The 25,294-nt window shown below is 37.5% G+C and overlaps 1 protein-coding gene across 1 annotated transcript in view; it reads left to right on the forward strand.

Moving 5' to 3' along the window:
- Positions 1–25,294, forward strand: part of EEA1 (early endosome antigen 1) — a 113,952-nt gene that overhangs the window by 53,869 nt on the left and 34,789 nt on the right. The window contains exons 13-20 of the mRNA XM_044679166.1: positions 4,921–5,124; positions 7,612–7,812; positions 11,994–12,107; positions 15,221–15,376; positions 18,350–18,489; positions 20,383–20,713; positions 22,516–22,617; positions 22,832–23,026. Of these exons, the coding sequence (XP_044535101.1) occupies positions 4,921–5,124; positions 7,612–7,812; positions 11,994–12,107; positions 15,221–15,376; positions 18,350–18,489; positions 20,383–20,713; positions 22,516–22,617; positions 22,832–23,026 (1,443 nt within the window). The remainder of the gene's footprint in view (positions 1–4,920; positions 5,125–7,611; positions 7,813–11,993; positions 12,108–15,220; positions 15,377–18,349; positions 18,490–20,382; positions 20,714–22,515; positions 22,618–22,831; positions 23,027–25,294) is intronic.

Raw genomic sequence — 25,294 nt, forward strand, 5'->3', positions numbered from 1 at the left:
ATGCATCTTATATACACGATTCAAAACAAAAGGAAGTCAGGACAGTCAGACAGTTAGATTCAGAAAAGGCCTCAGTAATATCTGACCTCAAGAGACAATTAAAGCAGGCTAGGAAAGAGAAAGAAATTGAAGAAATTAAGAACTTCGCCCTCCAGGCCAGCAGGGGGCATAATCAATCCAGGCCACCTGCTAGTGTCTCCAAGCCCAAAACCTATTCTCCAAAATGCTATCTGTGTGGCAAGGCAGGTCACATGGTACGAACATGTAGATATAAGCAACAGATAGACTTTGGCAGGGCTAATAACAACTCCAGCCAGAGAGATAGAAATGGCAAAAGAACTTTCTATAACTCAAAATGGTCCAACAATTCAAGAAAGGTTGAGGGCACCAAGCATGACAGTCAGTGCTGTAATCATGCATGCAAGAGGTACAGCCAGTCTCCATCTCTTGATCAAATGGAGAAATATTTGGCTCAGGGTGCAATTCCGAAGTCCTTATGAACCGAAGCTTCAAGATCAGAACTGACTAATGGCAATGACATGGATGTGTGTATAACTAATCTGTGGGTAGTAGATGATTCTCAAAGACTGGGCACAGGAGAGCATATGTCTCTATCAAGCTGCACAGAATACAATGATATTTCTGTGGCAGAAGACCAAGAATGGGAGGACATAATGCAAATGCGCAAAGAGATTTATGGGACAATTGAAGATGACTATAAAAGGGGTCTGCTTTCTCAGTCTGCCACAAAAGGCTTGGATGAGAAGCATAGGGACCATCCAAGAATCTGTAACCGCTTGCCTCCAGAAGCTTTACAATCTTGGTTGGAGTCATCAGAATCTCAAGCTCCTCTCTTTATTCCAAGTTTAAAACAGGTTAGCTTGGATAAAGAACAGAGTGACAGGGATTTACAATGTATTCAGGAAGGAGGATCATTAGTAACTCTGGAGGAGTCAAATCCCAATGTCCAAACCCATTCTCTTGCTTTAGGCATGAAGCAACAAAATGAGATTAGGGAGCAATCCAAATGGAATGTTGACAGAGGCTTGACTTTGCCAGAGCAGCCCACTGAGTTGCTGGCTGCTGGCAGCTGCTCAGAGAATTCAACATCTAGCTTTCTCAACCCCTTAGCTGATGAATTCAAGCCAGAGGCTTGGGGAAGGGAGAATGGTCAGCTGTCATCTCCAGTGGCTAGTGTGCTCAATAATAACATCATTGAAGTCTGTTCAGTGGTTGGAGACACAAATCAACTGATTTCAGCCACACAGGGGGGCTAGATAGTGAACTCCAGACAGCTTCTGAGTTGGGAGATGTACCAGAAGTGTTGAAGGGAATACAAACTGTCTATCATACATTCCCTGACACAACTGATGGGAAAACTCCTGATCTGGGGATTTGTAGTTCACAAGATAACAGAGTGAATGGAGAAACAAGTCAAACCTCCATTTCTTCAGCCCTTAGTCAGAGGCAACCTGAAGGTTTCGTGGGCTCTGCAGAGCTCAGCCTAGTAACCACAGTTACTCACTCTCCAGCTCTGAGTGAGAGAGAGTGCCTGCTCTCTAAGCCAACATTCTGTATTGATTCTCCCAGTCAAAACTTGCTTGTTTGTGCTGCAGGAAGTTCTGATTTAGCTCACAGTGACCATACAAGACTTGAAGAAGTGCTTGCACAAGACCATACGCGCAGGACTGGATCCAAACCAAGTGCACAGATACAACTGAGGATTCTTTATTGCCCTTAGTCCCAGTCAAGTACAGTAGCAACAGGGAACCCCTTGTTAGCTTGGAAATTGGGGGGCTTGTTATGATGCCCTCCTGGACACTGAGGCGACTGCTTCCGTTCTATGTGAGGCTCCAGAAGGATGCAAATATCAGGGTAGCTTGAGAGTCAGAGGTGCTTCAGGGATAGCTCAACAAGTCCCAAAGCTAAAAGTCAAAATGGTGAAATTGGGCCCTCTAACTCTTGAACACACCTTTTTATTGATGCCATCGTGTCCTTCGAACCTTGTGGGGCAAGATCTCTTGTATAAATTAGCTGCTACCATCCAATGCCAACCGGATGGGCAGATCTATCTCCACCTACCTAAGAGATCTCTGAAACGCCATCCCATTTTGTTTTTAGACCCATATAGTGAGGAACCAACTTACCAACAAAGTGACAGCAATTATCAGGTTCCTGATGATATACCTGATTATGTATGGGCTAAAAATTCTAATGAGGTGGGCAGAATTTTGTCTGCTGAGCCAGTGAGAATAGAAGTGAAAAAATGTTTACCACCATGAATTCCTCAGTTTAAACTAAGCAAAGAGGTGATAAAGGGAGTGGAACCCATCATAGAGAGTTTATTACAGCAGGGTATTTTAAGATATGGCTTCTCAGTACAATATCCCTATCATGCCTGTGAAGAAAGCCAAACTATCTCCTGGGCATTTGGTACAAGACCTTAGAGCTGTTAATAACCAATGTGCAGAAAACCTATGCCGTGGTTCCTAGTCCATCTCAGATCATAACAGCCATACCACACAAAACTGCTTGGTTTACCGTAAGAAACCTCTGCTCTGCCTACTTCTCAGTTCCCCTGCACAGAGACAGCCAGCAGCTGTTTGCCTTTACTTGGGAAGGCAAATCCGTCCTATGGACCCGTTTGCCCCAAGGTTTTTCGGATTTGGCCTCAGTCTTCTACCAAGTCTTTCAGAGAGACCTTGAGTCAATCATTTTCCAAGACAGCAAGATGGTGCATTATGTTGATTACATCCTGCTAATGTCACCATCTGCTGAAATCTGTCATAGAGACAGCGTGCACTTGATTAAAGAGCTGGGCAAGAGGGGCCATAAAATTTACAAGCCCAAGCTTCAGTTCGTGAGATCAAAAGTAGAGTATTTGGGATTCATCTTGGAAAAGGGCTCCAGGAGGATTTCTCAGAAGAGAACACAAGACATACAGAGGTTGAGCTTGCCTAGAACTAAGAAGAGGCAGCTCAGGGCAATCATAGGAGTAACGAGTTTCTGTAGAAACTGGATTCCAACTTACTCTGATAGAACTAACCAGGAAGGAAGTTCCAGAACTGTTGAAGCTAACTAAAGAGCATATCCATGCCATTGAAAAGCTCAAAGCGCTAATTCTATCAGCGCCTGCCCATGGAAAACCTTTCCTCCTTTATGTTCATGAGGATAAAGGGATAGCCTCTAGTGTTCTCACACAATCATTTGGGAATACCCCTAGACCAGTTGCCTATTATAGCTCAAAGCTAGATTCAGTAATCTGTGGAATGCCAAGTTGTTTGAGAGCTCTTGCTGCTGTAACCATCATAATTAGGAAAGCATTTTCCTTGCCTGGGAGACTTAGATTTGAATTTCTGCCCTGGGAGGCACTTGCTTTGGGATCTTCAGCAATTCCTTTAACCTCTATAAGCCTTAATTTTCTCAACTGAAAAATAGGAATTCTAATAGTATGTATGGTAGTTTATATGATAAAATAGTGGTTTATGGAAGCATACATAATATATTTACATAGTGTATGTTACATTATAATTATAAGCTAGATCTTAGAATGGGGGTGGAGGGGGAGTAATGACCAATGGATGGAAAGAGATTGGAGTTAGAATGTAAAGGACTTTAGAAGCTAAACAAGTTTATATTTGATCTTAGTGACAAAAGGAAGCCTCTAGAGATAACTGAGTTAGGGAATCACATGAGGAGAACAACATAAAGTAAAAAACAACTGGAAAAGGGGGGTTGGGAAAGTAAGTTAAAAAGGGTTTAAACACCGAGTAGAAGATTTTCTGTTTGATGCTGGAAATGTTAAAGAGCCACTGGAGTTCATTGAGAAGGATGGGCATGCCCACATCTCAGAAATCACTGGCAGCTGGGTGGAGGATAGTTTGGATTGGAGTGGGGAGAGTCTTGTGGCAGGTAGACACACTAGCAGAGTACTGCAGTAGTCTAGAATGAGGCTAATAAGGACCTACACCAGGGGTTAGCAATATCAGGAGAGAAAGGGTTGTATGTGAGAGTTGTTACAGAGGTCAAGTCAGCTGGCCTTTGTACCTGTTTGGAATGGAGCAGAGTAATAGAGCCAATGCCTTTCTGATTTAAGAACCCTAGTATAGTGCATCCCCCATCTTAGACACTGAATACCTATGGATGAAGTACCTTTAAATATTTCTGGATCATCATTCATAATACCAATATTATTAATAGGAATATAGAACCATGGAAGAGTAAGGGACTTTAGGGGTTACCTTGCCATTTTGTAATAATAATCAGGAATCCAGTCTATATTGTTCCTAACAAGTTGCTGTCTAGCCTCTGCCTGAAAACCTCTGGTGTTGGGCAGTTGGCATTTTGTTCTGTTCTGGTCTGGAATAGCACACGTTGTGTGCTTTCACTGCAACTTCCACTCATTTGGTGTAAAAGATGAAAGAGAAGTTGGATGTATACAGATTTCAGGATATGCCTGGGAATGTGGGTTTAAAAAAATTACTTTTTTTATATAACTAAGCTACTTTCTTAGATGTTTCCATCTCCCTAAAAAGTAAATGGGAGAAAAAAATCTTATCCAAATTATGATTACTCACAAATTTATTCTTTATGTAAATAAAGCATGCTTATAATATATATAATATATAGGCTCTATTACTCTGCTCCATTCCAAACAGGTACAAAGGCCAGCTGACTTGACCTCTGTAACAACTCTCACATACAACCCTTTCTCTCCTGATATTGCTAACCCCTGGTGCTAACCCCTTATTAGCCTCATTCTAGACTACTATATAATATATAATATAATAATATATGCCATTAGTTTGTTTTTACTATTTTACGATGTCATGAACACAGGCATGAGTTATGAAATTTGATATCTAGCATTTTATGTATTAAGGTCTCAATCCTTAAGGAAGCCATTTTCCATTGTTCCAGAATGATTTGGAACAAGTACTACGTCAAATCGGAGATAAGGACCAAAAGATCCAAAATCTTGAAGCCTTGCTACAGAAGAGTAAAGAGAACATTACATTACTTGAAAAAGAGAGAGAAGATCTTTATGCAAAAATTCAAGCTGGTGAGGGAGAGACTGCTGTTCTTAACCAGTTACAAGAGAAAAATCATACATTACAAGAGCAGGTAAAATCTTTAGATGCACTTTTTCCCTGTTTCTAACACATCAATACTTAAAAAAAATCTTCTCTATTGACTTTCTACATTCTATTTTCCTTATTTTTAATGTCTAGATATTATTTATATAATACATATTTCTTAATATTTTGTCAGGATATTATGGAATGTTAGATTTTAAATTTGTTGATACATGGGCTATGTGCACTGAATATATTTTAAAAAGGAAAATGTGATTTGGTAGTAAAGGGATTAGGCAAAGTTGCATTGAAGACCTAGTCCTTTTTAAGGTGAATAGAATTTCAGCTACTAGAGAGGTAGTAGAAATAAATACCCATGGGTAGGTAAGCAGGCAGACATGTGTGCAGGGAATAGCAGATTGTTCAGCTGAACAACTGAAACAGGTCTCTAAAGGGGAAATAGCATTCAATTCAGTAAACATTTATTTATTTTAAAAAATTCTTATCTTCCATCTTAGAATTGATACCAAGTATCTCTTCCAAAGCAGAAGAGCAATAAGAGTTAGGCATTTGAGGTTAAGTGACTTGCCCAGGGTCACACAACTAGGAAGTGTTTGAGGCCAGATTTGAACCCAGGGCCTCCTGTCTCTGGGCCTGACTCTCTATTCACTGAGACACTTAGCTGCCCTAGTAAACATTTATTAAACACCTGCTACATGCCAGGCACTGTACTGAGGACTAGAAATACGAAGAAATAAAGAGAAACAGCCCTTAGCCTCAAGAAACTTATATTCTCCTAGGAAAAAAAAACATGTTCAAAAACAAATTCAAAATATATAAAAAGCAATTGCTGAGTGATCAAAAACATTAACAACTGGAGAATGGGGTAGGAGGTAACATTTGAGTTAACCTTGAAATGGGCCAAGGATTCTAGCGATGCTATGTTGAGGACAGAGAGAGAATAGAAGTGAGTGATAGAATGCCCTATATCAGGATTAGCAAGTAGGGCAATTTGGCTGCAAAGAAAACATTGAAATCAGCATGGAAAGATAGAAGTACTGCATAGAATGAAGAGATGGAACAGTTGGTTGGAAAGAACTAGCAATTATCGTGTCACTGCCAGGAGGATGACGTAGGACAAAATGCCCTTCTAGTCTTCTAGTCTTGACTCTCCCTGATTAGGTGGGTCGTGTGGCCATGGTGCTCATTTGGGGGCCTTATATTCCCCACCAGTAAAATAGTAAGAATGCTGGTCCTGCCTACCTCCCAAGGATATTGTGAAATCATATGAAATATTAGAGATTAAGTACAATTAGAATGAAATTATGGAGGGCTTTGAGTGCTAGATCTTAATCCTTAGAGTTCAGCTTTTATTGGTAGACACTGGAGAAGTGAAACTTTTAAGTAGAGCAGAGACATTTTTACTAATATAAATGCCTCATTTGGCAGCAGGAACTGGTAAGAGTCAGAGGTGGGAGGCTATTACAAAAGTTCATTCCACTGCTAGACAAAAGTAGTGTCTAAGCTCTGGAGTGTAGTCAGCAGGCCCTGCAAAGGAAGAGATAAGAAAAGATAAGAGATGTGAGAGACATTCAATAAGTAGAATCGAGAAGACCAAGGATTGCATGTGTGAATATGGAGGTTGGGGTGGGGGTGAGTCCAACATGCCTAAAATTTGAACTAAGGAAACTAACGGAATGGTCTACTTTCATAGATATAATCAAGTGTCAGGTACACCAGTGGGTGGGGAGCCTGGACTTAATCCATATGACTGCCAGGACATATCTGGAGAGAGCAGGGTCTGGGCCCCTAGCAAGCATGCCGGGGCTGGAGATCTTTTAAAAGAATTCATAAGCCATACTTCATTAAGTGGAAGGAGGATCTACTTGTCTAACCAGATTGGATAAGTAGATCCTACAGTAGATTGTGATTATTTTCTGTTAAGCTATAAAATGTTAATAACTTTCTGTAAAAGAGCTCCTAATTATTTTCTGAAGATTCACAATTGACATTAGTTTCCAGTTTCAAATGAAGACTTTCAGATTGGTCGTCAGCTGGAATAATATGTTTTGAGTTTGACTCAAGACTAAAATAATTCGAAAAATCTCTGTATAATTTTTTCCCAGTGAAACTGCTGAACATAATTTTATGAAAAGCAATATCTCCCCAAGATGTGAGCATTCTGTCATAATGGTGTTAGGCACATAGGTATTTAACTCTGAATAGCATAAATATTGACATTTTGTTAATTCATAACTAATACAGAAATATTTTTTTGCATGACTTCATAGATAAGGAGTTTTGTGGCTTGCCTTCTCAATGGATGGAGAAGAGACAGGAGTGAAGGAGAGAATTTGAAATGTAAAATAAAACAATGAATGTTAAAAAAACTCAATTTTGTTAAAATTTAGTACAGCTTATCACAGTTAAGGTAGATTGCCTTACTGCTTTTCCAGGACTTAAATTCAGAATTTTTCCTTTTTTGGTTCTTGCCATTCTTTCAGTAAACATTCTAGGTTTTTTGATATTATAATAGGTAACTCAACTCACCGAAAAGCTGAAAAATCAATCGGAAAGTCACAAACAGGCCCAAGAGAATTTGCATGAGCAGGTGCAGGAGCAGAAAGCACACCTACGAGCCGCTCAGGACCGTGTTCTTGCCCTAGAAGCTAACATTAGTGAAGTGAACAGTCAGTTAAATGAAAGTAAGGAAAAGGTCTCCCAACTGGACTTGCAGGTAATGCTTTTAGCATAATACTTAGCACTTAGTAGGTGCTTAATGCATTTTATTGATTTATTGAGAAACTACTACAGGAAGCTGATTTTCATTGTATTTATATATTTGGTCTGTTGAATTTTAAATCATGCTTATTCTTGTTTTTTGAAAGCTTAGATATTTTTATATCTAATATCATTGTTATTAGATATGTAATAAATCATAAATGTGCTTATTTAAGAGAAACAAGTTCTCACATTAGTTTTGTCCAAAAATCTGTCTCATTCTTTTTTTTTCCTCTCTCCCACCCCTCTACCCTCTCCAAGAAGGCAGGATATTATATGATATGATATGATATGTTGAACCATTCTCTTCTTCTTCTTCTTCTTTTTTTTTTTTTTTAATAAAACCCTTACATTCTGTCTTAGTATCAATACTGTGTTTTGGTTCCAAGGTAGAAGATCGATATGAGCTGGGCAGTAGGGGTTAAGTGACTTGCCCAGGATCACACAAATAGGAAGTTACTGATGGCAGATTTGAACCATGGACCTTCTGGCTCTAGTTCTTACTCTCAGTCCATTGAGCCACCTGGCTGCCCCAGGTTGAACCATTCTTCTCTTTATTTTCTTCATTAATTTTTCTCTAGCATAAACAATATGTTTCTTATTTTACAACATGACAAACAGGGAAATATATTATCTGATGGTATATGTATAGCTTATTCTTTATTATTTCTTTATTTTCACTGTGATTTTAACTGATTGAGGACTAGAACCAAGTTAAATGTCTTTGGGAACTAATGACCTAGGTTTTTAATTAATACTTTCTACCTTCCTCCTTCTCCCCCTAACATGTCCTCTCCTTTTTTTGTACCCTGCTGAATGAGTTCATTTAGGTGTGAATTGTCAAATGACCAGAACAAAGCTAGAATCTAGAAAATGCTGATATTTTTTGCTCTAATCCTTGTTTCTACCTTTTGGACTCCTTAAGCCAATCTAGTTTTGTTAGATTTGTTTTTTGCCCCCAATATATTTTCTTTTCAAGATTACAGCTATCAAATTATAAATTATGTCATAGGGCATATGATTTAATTTACAAAATGTGCTTTGCTCAGGAACATTTCTCATTATTGGCTAATTGAAATTTGAACTTGATAATCTCTTTAGTGCCTTTTTGCTCTAATATCTTATGGTTCTATAACTAGCAAGTATGGCAGCAAAAACAGGTAAATTTTAATGTGTATATGAAAATGTTTTTTTAGGGTGTTAGATTCTTGTTTTTGCTTTTTTTTTTTTAAAACCCATATTTTCTGTATTAGAATCAGTTCTAGGTATTGGTTCCACAGCAGAAGAAGAGTAAAAGGGTAGGCAATTGGGGGAAATAACTTACCCAGAGTCACATAGCTAAGAAGTGCCTGAGGCCAGATTTGAACCCACATCTTCTTAACACTAGGCTTGGCTTTCTGTCATTCAGTCACCTAGCTACCCTTGGGGCATTAGATTCTTAAATCATTAGAGACAGTCTACTATTTATTGATATAGGTTTTGAAATGTATAAATTTTAAAGATTTTTAGCTCAGATTATGTATCTCCGAAGTAAGCACATTTTCCTTAATGTAACAATCATGGGTTCTGTTAGCAGATAATCAGGTTTTCTATGAAATGCTTTAGATTTTTTTTCAAAATTGTATTTAAAGTCCCTCAACTATTCTTAGATTTTAATTTCTTAGCTTATTTTTCCCTTCTAACTTTTGTTTATTGCTGGGGAAAGTGTTAAAAGGAAAATTTGTTAAATTAAGTCATATTAGAGTTATTGAACTCCATCTACCACAAAGAAGTTCAAATTCTTTCTTTTGAAAATTAGGCCCTGGGGATCTCTTCAATCTTAGAGATGGATTATCATAGAAACATTTTCAAGATGAACAAACATAACTGCAGTAATAGGAATGCTAGCGAAGAGAGTCATAGTAAAGACCAGTGTGTTGGATGGAGCTTCTGTGGCAATTTGACAGAAAGACTTCAATGACAAGCAACCAGGATAAGAGAGCATAATTAGATTACTATCTGCACTGGTGGAGTGCAGACCCCACTTCTTCTTTGACTAAGTATAGAAGAATAAGCGTCCTCTGAATGTGCTGAATGCTCTGTCTCCTTGACTCTGTCTGGGGAGCACATGCTTTTAAATTGTCAGAATCGAATGGGCAAGAGAGAGTGTGCTCCTATGTCAGATGTGGGAAATCTGAAGATAACATAATATGCCACTACACCTTAACTTGACAATAATTTTGGTTTCAAGACTTTGAACCAAAGGCGTGAACATTTTGAATGTGCTGATAAGAGATTTAAAAATATCAGTTACTATGAAAAAGCTGGTTTTGAAATATGTGGTGGTGTTTATTATCTAGATGAATTTTATTGGGAGGTTCTGACTTCAGTGATTCTTTTTTTTAAAACATTTATTAATATTCATTTTTAACATGGTTACATGATTCATGCTCCTACTTTACCCTTCACCCCCTGTCAGTCTCTGTGTACAATGTTCTTCTGGCTCTGCTCCTTTCACTCTGCATCAGTTCCTGGAGGTCTCTCCAGTTCGCCTGGAACTCCTCCAGTTTATTATTCCTTTGAGCACAATAGTGTTCCATCACCCGCATATACCACAGTTTGTTCAGCCATTCCCCAATTGAAGGACATACCCTCCTTTTCCAATTTGTTGCCACCACAAAAAGCACAGCTTTAAATATTTTCGTACAAGTCTGTTTATCTATGATCTCTTTGGGGTACAAACCCAGCAATGGTATGGCTGGATCAAAGGGCAGCCAGTCTTTTATAGCCCTTTGAGCATAGTTCCAAATTGCCAGCCAGAATGGCTGGATCAGTTCACAACTCCACCAGCAATGCATTAATGTCCCAATTTGGCCACATCCCCTCCAACATTCATTACTCTCCCCTTCTTTCATTTTAGCCAATCTGCTAGGTGTGAGGTGATACCTCAGAGTTGTTTTGATTTGCATTTCTCCAATTATTAGAGATTTGGAACACTTTCTCATGTGCTTATTGATACTTTTGATTTCTTTACCTGAAAATTGCATATTCATGTCTCTTGCCCATTTATCGATTGGGGAATGGCTTGATTTTTTATGCAATTGATTTAACTCCTTGTATATTTGAGTAATTAGACCCCTGTCAGAGTTTTTTGTTATAAAGATTTTTTCCCAATTTGTTGTTTCTCTTCTTATTTTAACGACGTTGTTTTTGTTTGTACAAAAGCTTTTTAGTTTAATATTATCAAAATCATTTAATTTACATTTTGTAATTTTCTCTAACTCTTGCTTGGTTTTAAAATCTTTCCTTTCCCAGAGATCTGACAAGTATACTATTCTGTGTTCACTTAACTTATTTATAGTTTCCCTCTTTATATTCAAGTCATTCACCCATTCTGAATTTATCTTGGTGTAGGGTGTGAGATGTTGATCTAGACCTAATCTCTCCCATATTGTTTTCCAAATTTCCCAGCAGTTTTTGTCAAATAGTGGATTCATGTCCCAAAAGTTGGGCTCTTTGGGTTTATCATACACTGTCTTGCTGATGTCATTTATCCCCAGTCTATTCCATTGATCCTCCTCTCTATCTCTTAGCCAGTACCATATTGTTTTGATGACTGCTGCTTTATAGTATAGTTTAATATCTTGGTACTGCTAGGCCCCCTTCCTTCACATTTTTTTCATTATTTCCCTTGATATTCTTGACCTTTTGTTATTCCAAATGAAATTTGTTATAGTTTTTCCCAATTCAGTAAAGAAGTTTTTTGGTAGCTTGATAGGTATGGCGCTAAATAGGTAAATTAATTTGGGTAGAATGGTCATTTTTATTATGTTAGCTCGTCCTACCCATGAGCAATCAATGGCTTTCCAATTGCTGAGATCCAGTTTTATTTGTTTGGAAAGTGTTTTGTAGTTGTTTTCATATAATTTCTGTGTTTGTTTTGGTAGATAGATTCCTAAGTATTTTATGTTGTCTAGGGTGATTTTAAATGGTGTTTCTCTTTCTACCTCTTGCTGCTCTAATTTCTTAGGTGATTCTTAATCTAATAATTTTTAATATCTCAGTAATTCTTCAGAAAAGGTGTTCTGATGCACATTGTGAGATAAAAACATTATTTGTTCTTAATAAACATTAGAGGATTTTTTCTTTTTATTTCAGATTAAAGCAAAAACGGAATTATTGCTGTCTGCAGAAGCAGCAAAAACTGCTCAACGAGCAGATCTTCAGAATCACTTGGACACAGCTCAGAATGCATTGCAGGACAAGCAACAGGTAGAGGCAATCAAAATAACCTTATACCTGACACTGATATACATTGAAAAGATGACTTGGCAGAAATATAGGTCACAGACTTGTAAAAAAATGGCATCTAGTGAGGATCCAGAGCATTAATCACATGTAAAATGACAGTAGCAACAACACACTTAGGCCACGGAAGTTCTCGAGCACAACCTCTTGGTGTGGAAGAGGCCATGCCAGCAGAATGTGAGCTTCAAGGAGGACCCATCCAGCTGGAAAGGTCTCTAGTCTGGGCCCCATGAAAGAATGGATGTTGTCTGAAGACCAACCTTAGCTTTCATAAATTTGAAGAGGGTCATTACCAGATGATGAGTTTTCCTTCACCGTGGCAACTCATGATGTCCATCCATCGAGGCAACAATTCTCACAGTTTTTGTTATTGGGACCCCTTTACACTTTATACTCATAAAAATTATTGAGCCCCCTCCCCCAAGCTTTTGTTTATGTAGGTTTTTAGATAGATATTATAAGAAGGAAAGAGGCAGATAGGAGGTTTGCAAAGATCTGGTGCATGCCTTTGCAAAGCCTGGGACGTGCCCAGAACCTTATGAACCCTATTCTGGAATGGGAGGACTGCTTAAAAGGTGACACACGAAGATCATTGGGGTCCGTTGATTACTGGACACAGAAGAGAGCAGAGGGTACTTCCTGTGGTCATCTTGTATCTGGCTGAAGGAGAGAGCTGAGTTTTCCTGATCCCATTTTGGAGGTTCCTGTATCAAGAAACTTCGGTGTTCCTGTGAACTGTGGCATCTTTTCCCATCCTGACATTGTGTGTGTGTGAGCTGCGAAGACCCAGTGACTCCCCCCTAAAGACGAGCCTGACCACCTTGGCTCCGGCCTCTGGCCTCTGACCATCTTTAGCTGACAAACTGCCATTTCTATTTATTAGGGACCAGCTAGTCAGGATTTAGGTAACTAGATTTCCTTTAGGTAGAGAGAATAGATAGTGAAGCCCCAACTCTGTTGGGGGCCGAAGAGACCTTTATGGGCCAGTCTGATTGGGAGGAGAAAAGAGATGCTGAGGTCTAGGGACTCTCGCCCTGCTCCCCCACCCATCCTGTGTTTAAGAAATAAACAAAGTTCCTGTTTGTACTTTATACCATTGAGGAAGCAGCCACACTGTGCTCCCACTGAAGGTGATGCCTAACGTCCGGGCCCAGAGGCTGTTGTAAACTACAGTTGGGTTCAGCACTGGTCCAAACCTCCAAGACAAACCTATTTACTTCTACCAGTTCCCATACTCTGTTTCAGTGGGTGAGCCAAAAACAGAAAGAATCTGGTGAAAACAAACCTTTTCTGGGTTTGGTGGCAAGTTGGGCCTACAAAAGCCTGAAAGACAGTAGGCGGTGGCCATTTTGAAAACTTTTTTTTTCTTCCAACAAGTAAAATCTGCCTAGCAACAGACCCGTCAATCAACCAGTTGGATACCTGTAAGGTTTGGAAAATTTAAAGGGCCAATACCAAAACAATTTTTTTATCACTCTAACTTAAGAAATACAATACAATACAAAACAAACAACAACAACAACAACAGCCATGAAAGTACTGCCACTCTTATACCAGTGCCTGGTCCAATTTTATAACATGTTTCTGGTAGAAATACCAGAAAACTTTTATTTTCTACTGAATCTGTATGGCAGTATGAAGTTAATAACTCTTAACATTTGCAAGAATGATGTCATATGTATCAGTAATATTGTTTTGGGGATGCTCAGTTTACCAGACTTATTGCACAATTGGTAATGCCCTACTAAAGTTAATGGTGAATGGAGGTCTAGCCCAGAAGGAAAATGAACTCAAGGCTCTTGTCATGACAAGACAAAAGAGCAGACACAACAACATTTAAAACAACAAAATGGGGAAACCGAGGCAAAGCAAAATAAATTAGGAAAGCAAAATAATAATGAGACCCAGACAATAGCACCAGTTGAACAAGAGAATAAGGAACCAGGCAATGATGCTGTATCCCTATTTCCATTAAGAGATGTAATTTATTTACAGCCAGACACAGGAATTGTCCATGTTAGAGCTCACAAGCCATTCACAGCAGGAGATCTTGAGTCGATAAAAAAATGAATGCCAACGTATTTTAATGAATCCCATAGGATCATAAAAGCATTCAAAAGGGCAGCGAAATTGTTTGATCTAGACTTTTAAGGATGTGGACATTTTGATGAACGAATTGTTCACTAAGAGGGGGGAAAGCCCAGTTTATCGACAAAACCATTAGAAATCCTGACTTAGTATCGTGGCCCTCGAATACAGAACAAATTGAACTAAATTCTGTTGATAATTTTAGATATTTGGGACAGGTTATGCAATTGTTGATCAAAGCTATGAAGATCCATGCAAAGAGACCAGATACATGGTAAAAGTTTGAAAAGATAAGGCAAGAAGTAGGGGGAAATCCAGCAGCATTCTTTGATAGGCTTGTCGAAGCTGCAGAGCATCTTCTGGGAGTGGAATCAATGACAGAGCAAAACCTTAGCCACTTTTGTTTATGCAGGTTTTTAGATAGATATGGATATAGATATTTGTCATTTAAGAAATTAAAATGTTAGTATTGTTGTGAAAATAATTTTGACCTTATGGTTTTCCCAGGGGTTCCCCAAATCACACTTTGAAAAATACTGCATTAAGGCATAGAACTGCTGTTATCCATACTATAGAAAGCCCATATTCTTAAAGTATTAAAGTATACTTTTATTTTCCTTAACCTAATCATTGTGATTCCTAAAGTAATTTTTCCCTGAAAAGTACTTTTTAAATCAAAAAATTGTTGCAAATGCTCTTTTTGTGTAACCCAGTCTCATTGTCCAGTCTTTAGACCACAAGCCGGTTACTTAAGGCTATACATTTTTGTCACACTTATTTTGTCAAATTATATATTTATGTCACAACATACATTTTTAAAGCCACAGCAACATGGGAACATGAAAGTACAAGGATTGGGGCTGTAATCTGAGTTGGTGTTCCCTCACTGATTAAAGCATGGAACCTGGAAGTGCTGATTATTTAATTACACTGATCAGTTTTACATAATCTAAACCTTGGTCCAAACTCTTAAATTGTCTCTTTTATAGGAGTTCAATAAAATCAGTAATCAGTTGGATGAAGTAACTGCCCAGCTACATGACAAGCAAGAACACTGTACCCAGCTGGAAGCCTCCATTAAGGAATTAAAAGAGAAAAAGCTCTCTTATGAACAGAGAGCTGAAGAATTAGAGGGGCAAGTAAAGGTTTGTAATAAAGTGAATCCATTATTATAAAGCATACTTAAAAATATTTTTGTTATAAACATTCCTCTTAATCACTACACATTCTAATCCATAGTTGAATAAAATGGAAATCATTATTATGAGTAATTACCCTGAGATACTAAAAATTCATGAATCATCAAAGAAAAACAGGAATTTTCTGGTTAACTTGTAATTCAGAGTATTTTCTCAGAGTGTTTCATTTTATCAGGGTCTTAATGGCTGTTGATGTCTTATAGAGATAGCTTATAAAGAGGTCTCAAGTGAAGAGTTCCATAAATTTGTCAGTCTGTTCAATATTTTTAGTTCAAAATTTAGATGTAGTCATGGATGGCAGGTTTCGATTTTCAAATGATAACTAGGAGAGATAGCTGCCATGTTAGAAGATAGACTATAAGGAACCAAAAGATCTTGGTAGATTAAAATAAAGCAGCATAAGTAAATATAAAGCCCTATATTTGAGCTCAAAACTAAGCTGCTCAATTATGCAAAAAAGCTCATGTGTAGCAAGATAACAGTTGATTTGAGAAAGATTTGAGTTGATTTTAAACTTAATATGAATTGATAGTGTATGATTTAGTATCAAAAAAGAAAATGGAATTCTGAGTTGCCTTGAGCAGGGAACCACAATGTCCAAGTTGAACAGTGTTCTAAGGATTCTCTGCTCTAGAACAATCACATCCTCAGAGAAGTGAATGAAAATCAATTGATTCAGTTGTGTAAAGTAGGTCCTATATTCAGTTTGAGCAAACTAGGACTGATTTATAAGAAAGCAACTAGGATGGCAACGGGACTAGAAGACAAAACTGAGAATGTTGAAGCTAGAAAAAAGAAGTCTTAGGGCTGCCATTTGGAAGAGTGATTAGACTTATTCTGTTTGGTTTCAGAGGGCAGAATTAGGTGGAAGTTGCAAAAAAATTTTTTATTTTTGATCCTATCAATAAGAGTTGTCCCAAAGTAGATAAAATGGTCTCTGTCCAAAAGTACTAAATTTCTTATCGCTGGTGGTCTTCTGGTACAGACTGTTTAACCTCTTTAGAGACCTTATAGCTAAGAAGTTTCTACTTGAGTTGGACTGGGAAAAATAATTTTCTTCTTAACCTTGAGTTTGTGTGGTTTTGTAATCTCATCAGTGTACTTCTAAAGTCAAATGAGATATAGTTAATAATTCTAGGAAATATTGCTACAGTTTTTTATAGTTGGTGTTTTTAAAATTAAATTTGGTTGTATAAACTAGTTTTAAGAAAATTCTTTTTCTTTCCTGAATGTTTTAAACAATCATATTTAGGGTAATGCAAAAGCTTTAGTGCTTTTAGTTTTAAGCTATTAAAAAACATGATTTTTTATGCTTAAAACTGCACTAAGATTTTTGGGACACTATATAGTTGTGGTTATATGTGCAGATATCAAAATTATCTGTATATTTAGCAAATATAGAACTGTGTATTAGAATGTGTCTACTGTAATCATAGACCATAATTTGACCAGCCATTCCCCAATTGATGGACATCTCCTTAATTTCCAGTTCTTTGCTACCACAAAAAGAACTGTTGGGGGGGCAGCTGGGTAGCTCAATGGACTGAGAGCCAGGCCTAGAGACGGGATGTCCTGGGTTCAAATCTGGCCTCAGACACTTCCCAGCTGTGTGACCCTGGGCAAGTCACTTGACCCCCATTGCCCACCCTTACCACTCTTCTGCCTTGGAGCCAATACACAGAAGTTAAGGGTTTAAAAATGTTAAAAAAAAAAAAAAGAACTGTTATAAATATTTTTGTACAAACAGATCCTTTTCTCTTTTTAAAAAATCTCTTTGGGATACAGACCCGTAGTGGTATTGCTGGATTAAAGGGTATGTACAATTTTAAAGCCCTTTGGGCATAGCTTTAGATCACTCTCCAGAATAGTTAGATTAGGTCACAACTCCACCAGTAGTATTTTCCTTTTCTTGTGATATTAGCCAATCTGTTAGGTGTGAGGTGGTACCTCAGAGTTTCTTAAATGTGCATTTCTCTAACCAAGAGTAATTTAGAGCATTTTTCATGTGATTATATATGTAGCCTTGATTTCTTCATCTAAAACTATCTATTTGTGTCCTTTGACCATTTATCCATTGGGGAATGATTTATATTCTTATAAATATGACTCATTTCTCTATGTATTTGAAAAATAAGACCTCTATCAGAGATATTGTAAAACTTTTTTCACAGCTTTTTCCTTTTCTTCTAACTTCAAAAAAAATGCATAGTTATTCAAACAATACCTTAAGTAGTCCTGTATTCCTTGTCTTGTAAGTAGAAAGAGTGATTTTTAATAAGAACAGTATCTAAAAAAAATTTATCATCATGCAAAACCCACACACACATATTTATTGTTATAAGACCACACTCATTTGTAACCGAAACTCCAAAACAAAACCATAAATATACTGATGTGAAAGATGACTCCAATAGTTCTTTCTCTGGAAGAAAGTGATCTTAATAGTTCCAACAAATAAATGACTACAATAACTAGAATAGGTTGCATAATTATGTGTAAATAATTAAACTGAGAATGTAATTTTTTATTCTGAAGGATATTTAATTTTAAATATAAAATTTAATTTTTTCTTTGTTTTGAATTTTTAATTTCTATTTAAAAGGTGACATGATTAATTGGAGTCAGAAAGAAGTAAGTTTAAGTTCTACCTCTGACTTTTACTGGTTGTGAACAGATCATTCAATCCTTTAGTGCTCCAAATAGCTCTACAAGAATGAATTGCTGATCTACATCAGTGGAGGGGATATTTTTACACAAGTTCTCCACACTGATGATATCATAGGCCTGCTCACTTCCACAAAAACAAAAGTGATATGTAAATGTTTTTGTGGACTCTATGTAACAGGAAATTCTTTAAGGTTTCAGACTTCAGTTTTTAATCTAAAATGGCCACTAAAGTTGGATTTTTTTGTTTTGTAGAAACTGGACAATGATATTCTTGAAATTAAAGCAAGTAAAGAACAAATTACACATGATCTCCAAGAGCAAAGGCAGGAGAATGCAGAATTAAATCTCCGAGTTGCAGAGCTGAGTCAACAGCTGGAAGCTGAGAGAGAAGTGTAAGCTAACATATTTTCAAAGTGGATATTATTTATTTTGATATTTCTCTGATGGTTTCTTATTGTTGACATTTCATCTATATTAAATGTTTACATTAAACATGTTGAGCCTATATATAGAAATGTTCACTTGAAATGGAAATTAAATATACCATAATCCGCTAAAGCTATTTTACTTCTTTTGGAAAGGGTAAGAAAAATATCTATTTGGGTCATCTAGCACTTTTTTTTTAAAGAGTCTTCTTTCTGGTTGACCAGGGTAAAGCAATTTCCCTGAATTGCTCACCAATTTGAGTAAAACACTGTCAAATTACCAAATGGAGGGGCTGCTTGGGGAACACAGCCCCAAGGAGGGGGCACACAAAGAAGCCAGTGGGGCAGTGATTTTTCTGTTGGCAAAGGCACAGACTGCTGTAAATAATGACTGACCTGGCACATACAGCTACATCCTGGGGAACAGAAAACAAAGGGAGCCTAAGAAACCAGGACACAGCGGCTCCCTCTAAGTACCGCTTGGCACCGATTTTCAGTTAATAGTTCTGTTTCAGTCCCTTTGGTCACTGTCGATCTATTCCTCTCGTTAGTTAGGGCCATGCAGAATCTGTGGCAAAGTTAAGGGGTGTGCAGAGGAAACATAACATGACCCTGGCTCTTCAGGATGACTTGGCAGGCATTTTAACTATTTTAGAATTTCGTTTGTGCTAAAAAAGATTCTAGTTGTAGGAGTATAGTGGAACACAATAAATCCAGTTACTATGAGAACCACTAGGTAATCAGTGAAATCTAATATTTTACTATTTCTCATCTTGCACATGCTCAATTTCTCTATTTTCCCAAGTCTTTATGAAAGAAAGAATAGGTGGTATTGTAAGGATATGTCCAAGATATGAAAAGTTAGAAAGGGTTAAGTATGTTAGCTTTGAGCATGTTGCTAATATATCTTTCATAATAATGAGAATATCCTTTTATTAAAGTGTTTTAGAATTTATTATGATTATAAACTACACTGAAAATGCTGTACGTGTGCATGTACATATGCGCACACTCTTATGGAATTTGAGCATTCAAAGTGCTAGCTCAGTGGCCATCTACCTCATGAAAGAGATAGAGGCAGATTTACTGTCTGCCATAGGCTTTCATATGGGCCCAAAGTAATATTAACCAGGTAGCCAAAAACAAAAACTTTTCTTCATTTCCTAGAAAATTTAGTAGTTTTTCCATTGCTGAGTGATCCCAGTTTTAGTTTAACTAGTTCATGCCATTTAGTTTATGAGATGTTGAAATGCTGTATGTTCATCTTTATATTGTCAGAGAATCTTTTAAAACTCTTAAAATTAGAGAGTGTGTATGTCATTAATTCGGAAGTTGTCTCTTGGTTCTAGAACATACTGTTGGGAAAAACTTTTTCCTGCCCCACTATAGAAAGAAACAGTTTTTCTTCACTTTTGTAGGTCTGGGTGTTGTGTTGATATTCCAAACCTGTTCAATATGACACATTTCATGCTTTGAAATAAAAAGGAAAGTAGCAAAGCCCCCCTATATTGCTTAGGGACTAGCAGAAGGAGAGATTTCCCTGTCAGGCACATGAAAAAACTTGATGGAAAGAGCATTGTCTGTATGTCAGGAGACCTGGATCCTAGGCTTGGATCTGTCACTTGCTTTGGGACCTGGGGTGAGTCATGTAACTTCTTTGAATCTCAGGTCCCTTCTCTGTCAAGTAAGGAATTTAGATTATTTGACTTCCTAAAGTCCCTTCCAGCTGTTATCCTATAAAATTATACCATTAAATTATTTTTACTTATGAACTACAAAAAAAAATTGCAGATAATATACTCATATGTTGTTGCTATTGGCTTGTAAGAGTTTTGAACTTTTTTTTTACAAAACATTTAGTGTCTCCAATGCCCATTTGGATCTACGGAAAAAATCTGATGCCTTTGAACATGCAACCCAAATGCTTTCTAAAAATGAAGAAGAAAAAGCAGGTCTTAAGCAAGAACTTCAGAAATTACATCAAGATGCAGAGAATCGACATAAGGAACTGGACAGCAAGGTTCAAGTAGCACTGACAGATTTACAGCAAGTGAAGAAAGAGAGGGACAGCTTAGTAAAGGAACTTTCTACGACCAAAGATAAATTATTGAAAACCTCAGAGTCTCTGAAAGACACAAAGAATGTAATCGAAAAGGAAAGGCAGAGTGGAAAAACAGCTTTAGCAGAATTGGTTAGTTATGCTTGTTTACTTTTCTAGGAAATCATGCTTGTTTTATATTTCATGTAATTATTTTAGAGCATTTATTCAATACATTATTGTATTCTTTTTTGTTTCCATTTAATTCCCTTTTGAGGGCCAGAGGTACAGGGAATGGGGATTCATTGTTTTCTTTGAAAGCTTTTTGAGGGGTTCATAACTAGTTGTTTTCTATATTTGAGAATAAAGTAGGAGGAAATAGATCTAGATGAAAACAGTAAAACATTACATTGGATATAACAATTTTATTACTAGCAAAATAAAACAAATTAGGAAGTGATTAGGCAATTTTATTTTCTGAAAATAAAATTATAAGACAGATAGACTTTATTTTATTTTATTTTATTTTATTTTTTGCCAAAGCAGATAGGAAGCACTTTGTATTGAGATTTGGAGACAAAAACCTGGGTTTAAATCCCAGCAGTCCTACTCCTGGATTGCCAGAATGCTTCTGGAAGGAGTTTCTGCAATGTGCCTACTGGGCCCATTACTGAGTCCTAATCTGTAATCTCAGCTGGCCCTCCCTTGGTAATAGCATGGCAATCTGTTTCTTCTTCCCTGATCGAGTCACCATCACACTCGCCACAGAAAGACGTTCACTTTAAGCTCAAAATCTCCCTTCCCATTCCTCCCACTCCTGACTTCAGAAGGTCTATGGCTTTGGCTCTTCCTTTTCTCTCACATTTCATGTCCCTACTATATTTCAGATTCATTTTTTTTTTACCAATAATGGTCACCATCCTAGCCCAGTCTGAGTCACTATTTGCCTATAACAGCTTCCCAAGGGGTCTCCAGTTTCTCCATTCCAACCTGCTTGTCCAGTTGCCAAAATTAATCTTCCTTAGATATAGACTTGATAATCTTATGGCTTTTTCTTAAAAACCTTTAGGAGGGGGCAGCTGGGTAGCTCAGTGGATTGAGAGTCAGGCCTTCAGATGGGAGGTCCTGGGTTCAAATCCGGCCTCAGACACTTCCCAGCTGTGTGACCCTGGGCAAGTCACTTGACCCCCATTGCCCACCCTTACCACTCTTCTGCCTTGGAGCCAATACACAGTACTGACTCCAAGACGGAAGGTAAGGGTTTAAAAAAAAACAAAAAACCTTTAGGAGCTTCTTTTGCCCCTAGGAAAAAATAGAAACTTTCTAGACTGGCATCTCTAGCCCTCCACTGTTTGACTCCAACCTTACTTTTCTAGAATTCTTTTACATAATCTCCTCCATCCAAGAGGGAGCCTTTGTGTCTATAGTAGAAATGTCTCAGGAACTGGAATCAGAAAGTGTGGCTTGTTCTGTGACTACACATATAACCACACAGAGGACATTCTCTTTCCCTGAGTCTCTAAAATGAGGGAGAGGGACTAGATGACCTCCATGGTCCTTTCTAACTCCAAATCCTCTGTTCTCTCTTCCGGTGAGGCCGGCCACTTACTGAAGCCCTCAGTGACCATGTCAATTGCTTTGGAAACCTTATATAGCAAAGTGCTATATAAATGCTACTTCTCATCATTATTATCATTAGGTTTTCCCTTTCATTGCAAAATAAGTTGTTTTTTATATGTGTGTGTGTGTGTGTGTGTGTGTGTGTGTGTGTGAGAGAGAGAGAGAGAGAGAGAGAGAGAGAGAGAGAGAGAGAGAGAGAGAGAGAGAGAATGAGAATTGTGGGGATAATTTAATAGTTTCCACCATGGCCTACTACTTCATATCTTGAAATATTTACAGAGGCCCTAAACAGTTTTTTTTAATGCTTCTTGGGTAATATAGTTCCAATTTTATAGGAAAAGACTTGCAAGGAATTAAAACATCAACTTCAAGTACAAACTGAAAGTTCTGTAAAGGAAAAGAATGAACTGAAGAAGTTATTTGAAAAGGAGAAGGAGGTAAGATTTTCTTTTTCTTTTACAGCAGGAATTATAAAAGGATGTAAATAAAGCCTTTACATTTTCAAGCTATTTTCAACAGAGAGATATCAGGACATAGGATGACTTCTCTAGTTTGAGAGATAATGATGAAAGTTAGATTTATGTGTTTCTGTAATAAATGAATGATCCTGGATCATTTGATAAAGTTGCTGATGCTATCTTCCCTTCCTAGGCCACTCAGCAGTTGAAGTTGGATCTCAGTTCTACACAGGAACAAATCTTGCATGCTCAAAATGATTTAAAAGAAAAGGAAAAAGAGGAGCAACAACTTCAGGGGAAATTAAATTCACTAAAGCAGTTGCTTGAGCAGAGAAAGAAGCAGACTGAAGGACTCCAAGAAGAAATAAAAATTACCCTCTCCCAGAAGGTCTGATACTGTTTTAATTTGTTCTTCATTTAAAATAATGCAGCATTTAGCATAACATAAGCAAAATGATGATTTCCACATCAGTGAGCTGTTCAGCTTTTTTTTTTTAAACTTTACTTTCTGTCTTGGAGCCAGTACACAGTAATGAGAGTTAAGTGACTTGCCCAGGGTCATGAAGCTAGGAAGTGTCTGAGGCCAGATTTGAACCCAGGACCTCTCATCTCTAGGCCTGACTTTCAATCCACTGAGCTACCCAGCTGCCCACCTTGGACAAGTCTTTTTAACCTCTTTGCCTCATCTGTTAATTTGGGATAATAACAGCACCTGCCTCCCAGGGTGGTTGTGAGGATTCAATGAAATAATATTTGTAAAGCATTTAGCCCAATGTCTAGCACATAGTAGATGCTATATGTTAGCTATTATTATTTGTAAAGTAGTACCTTCGAAATTCTTTCATTTCATCACAACTTCCTCTTGTTTCTTTTTCTATATAATTCCTAACTGAACCCATTTTTTGCTTTCCTAGTAGAATCTTCAGTCTTTTGACTTCTCCTAATCAATAATTAACTTTAGTGCTGCCTTCCCCATGTGCTTTCTCAGCCCAAAATTGCATGATCTGTCCCATAGTTGATCATAACTAGGAAATGCCATGAAACCATATTGTTTCAATCTGTGAAAGATTCATGTTATTTAACTTCAGCTTTATTGATGCTCAAATAATTTTCAAATTTCTTTCTTTCTTTTTCTTTTCTTTTCTTTCCTTCTTTCCTTTTATCTATATGTAGACTATTCCTTAGAAAAGATTTCATTTCTTCTTCCAATGTTTCTGTCTTCCTTCTTTCTCTACTCTTTCTCTCTCCTTCATTCCTTGCTCCCTCCCTCCCTTCTTTTTTTTCTTTTGAATTAAATGCATTTCCAACAGACACATAGCTAAGAAGTGTCTGAGGCAAGATTTAAACCCAAGTCTTCCCAGCTTCATACCTGTCACTGTACCACCTGTTTATAACTTTAATTTCTTACTATTTCACTGTTATATTCCTAAAAGTGACTGCCTAAGATTTTGTCCATTCTCCTTGAGTTTCCAAACCCCTCCTTACTTTGAGCAGATAAACTAATTCTTTAAGGTTAAGATTGAGCCCATCAGATATGAGTTCCCTCTTCTCTGAGGAAGACATGGCTTTCTTCTTTGCCAAAGATAATCCTTCTCCCATTTAATTTAACACATTGGGGACTTTGGAGAACCAAAAATCTCCATAACTCTCTTGTTTTTTTCAGTGATTCTGTCTTCCTGATCCTTCCTTTTCTCCTTCAAACATACTCAGGTAAATCCTTTCTTAAAAATACCTTCAGGGGGCAGCTGGGTAGCTCAGTGGATGAGAGCCAGGCCTAGAGACGGAAGGTCCTAGGTTCAAATCTGGCCTCAGACACTTCCCAGCTGTGGGACCCTGGGCAAGTCGCTTGACCCCCATTGCCCACCCTTACCACTCTTCTGCCTTGGAGCCAATACACAGTATTGACTCCAAGACAGAAGGTAAGGGTTTAAAAAAAAAATACCTTCAACAACCCACTTTTGTGATTGTTGCCCCTTTATCTGCCTCTCTCCTTGAAAGAGCAATTTAAAACTCACTTTCTCCACTTTTTCACTACTCAATCCCTCTATCAGCTCTCATAATCTCTCTTATTCTTCTGCTTCACTGAAACTTTTCTTAAAGGCTGTCAGGCTGTCTAATTGCCAAATCCAGTGGCCTTTTCTTAGCCCTCACTTTTGAACTCTTTTTCTTGATAGTCTTCTCTTGCCTTGGATCCATTACTGCTCTTCCCTTTTCTGCCTCTCTGACTGTCTTTCCTTGAATGATCTTCTCATTCCTTTATTATAGGCCTTCCTTAGAGTTAATACTTAATCCTCTTTCTTTTCTTCCTTATTAATCACTTCCATTCCCACAGATTTAGTTCTTCCTTCAGTGGAGATCTGGCTTCTGAGTAGACTGCTCTTCTGGGTCTTAACCAAACTCTTCATTTTCCTACCCAAAACTGCTTTTCTTTTGATTTCTTTAGTACTGCTAGTAATACTGTTTTCTAGCCATCTATGCTTGGTATTTAGGAACATCTTTATTTCATTACCTCTCCTTTGTGTCATATACAATCTCTTGAGCTTTGCTTTTATAGTTATACTTTTAAGTATACTTTTATAATATTTCTTGTGTTTTCACTTTTCGTTTCCACCACCACTACCTTAATTCAGTCCCTTGGTACCTTACATCTAGACAG

This window comes from Gracilinanus agilis, chromosome 5, assembly GCF_016433145.1.
Source record: "Gracilinanus agilis isolate LMUSP501 chromosome 5, AgileGrace, whole genome shotgun sequence".
Lineage (NCBI taxonomy): Eukaryota > Metazoa > Chordata > Mammalia > Didelphimorphia > Didelphidae > Gracilinanus > Gracilinanus agilis.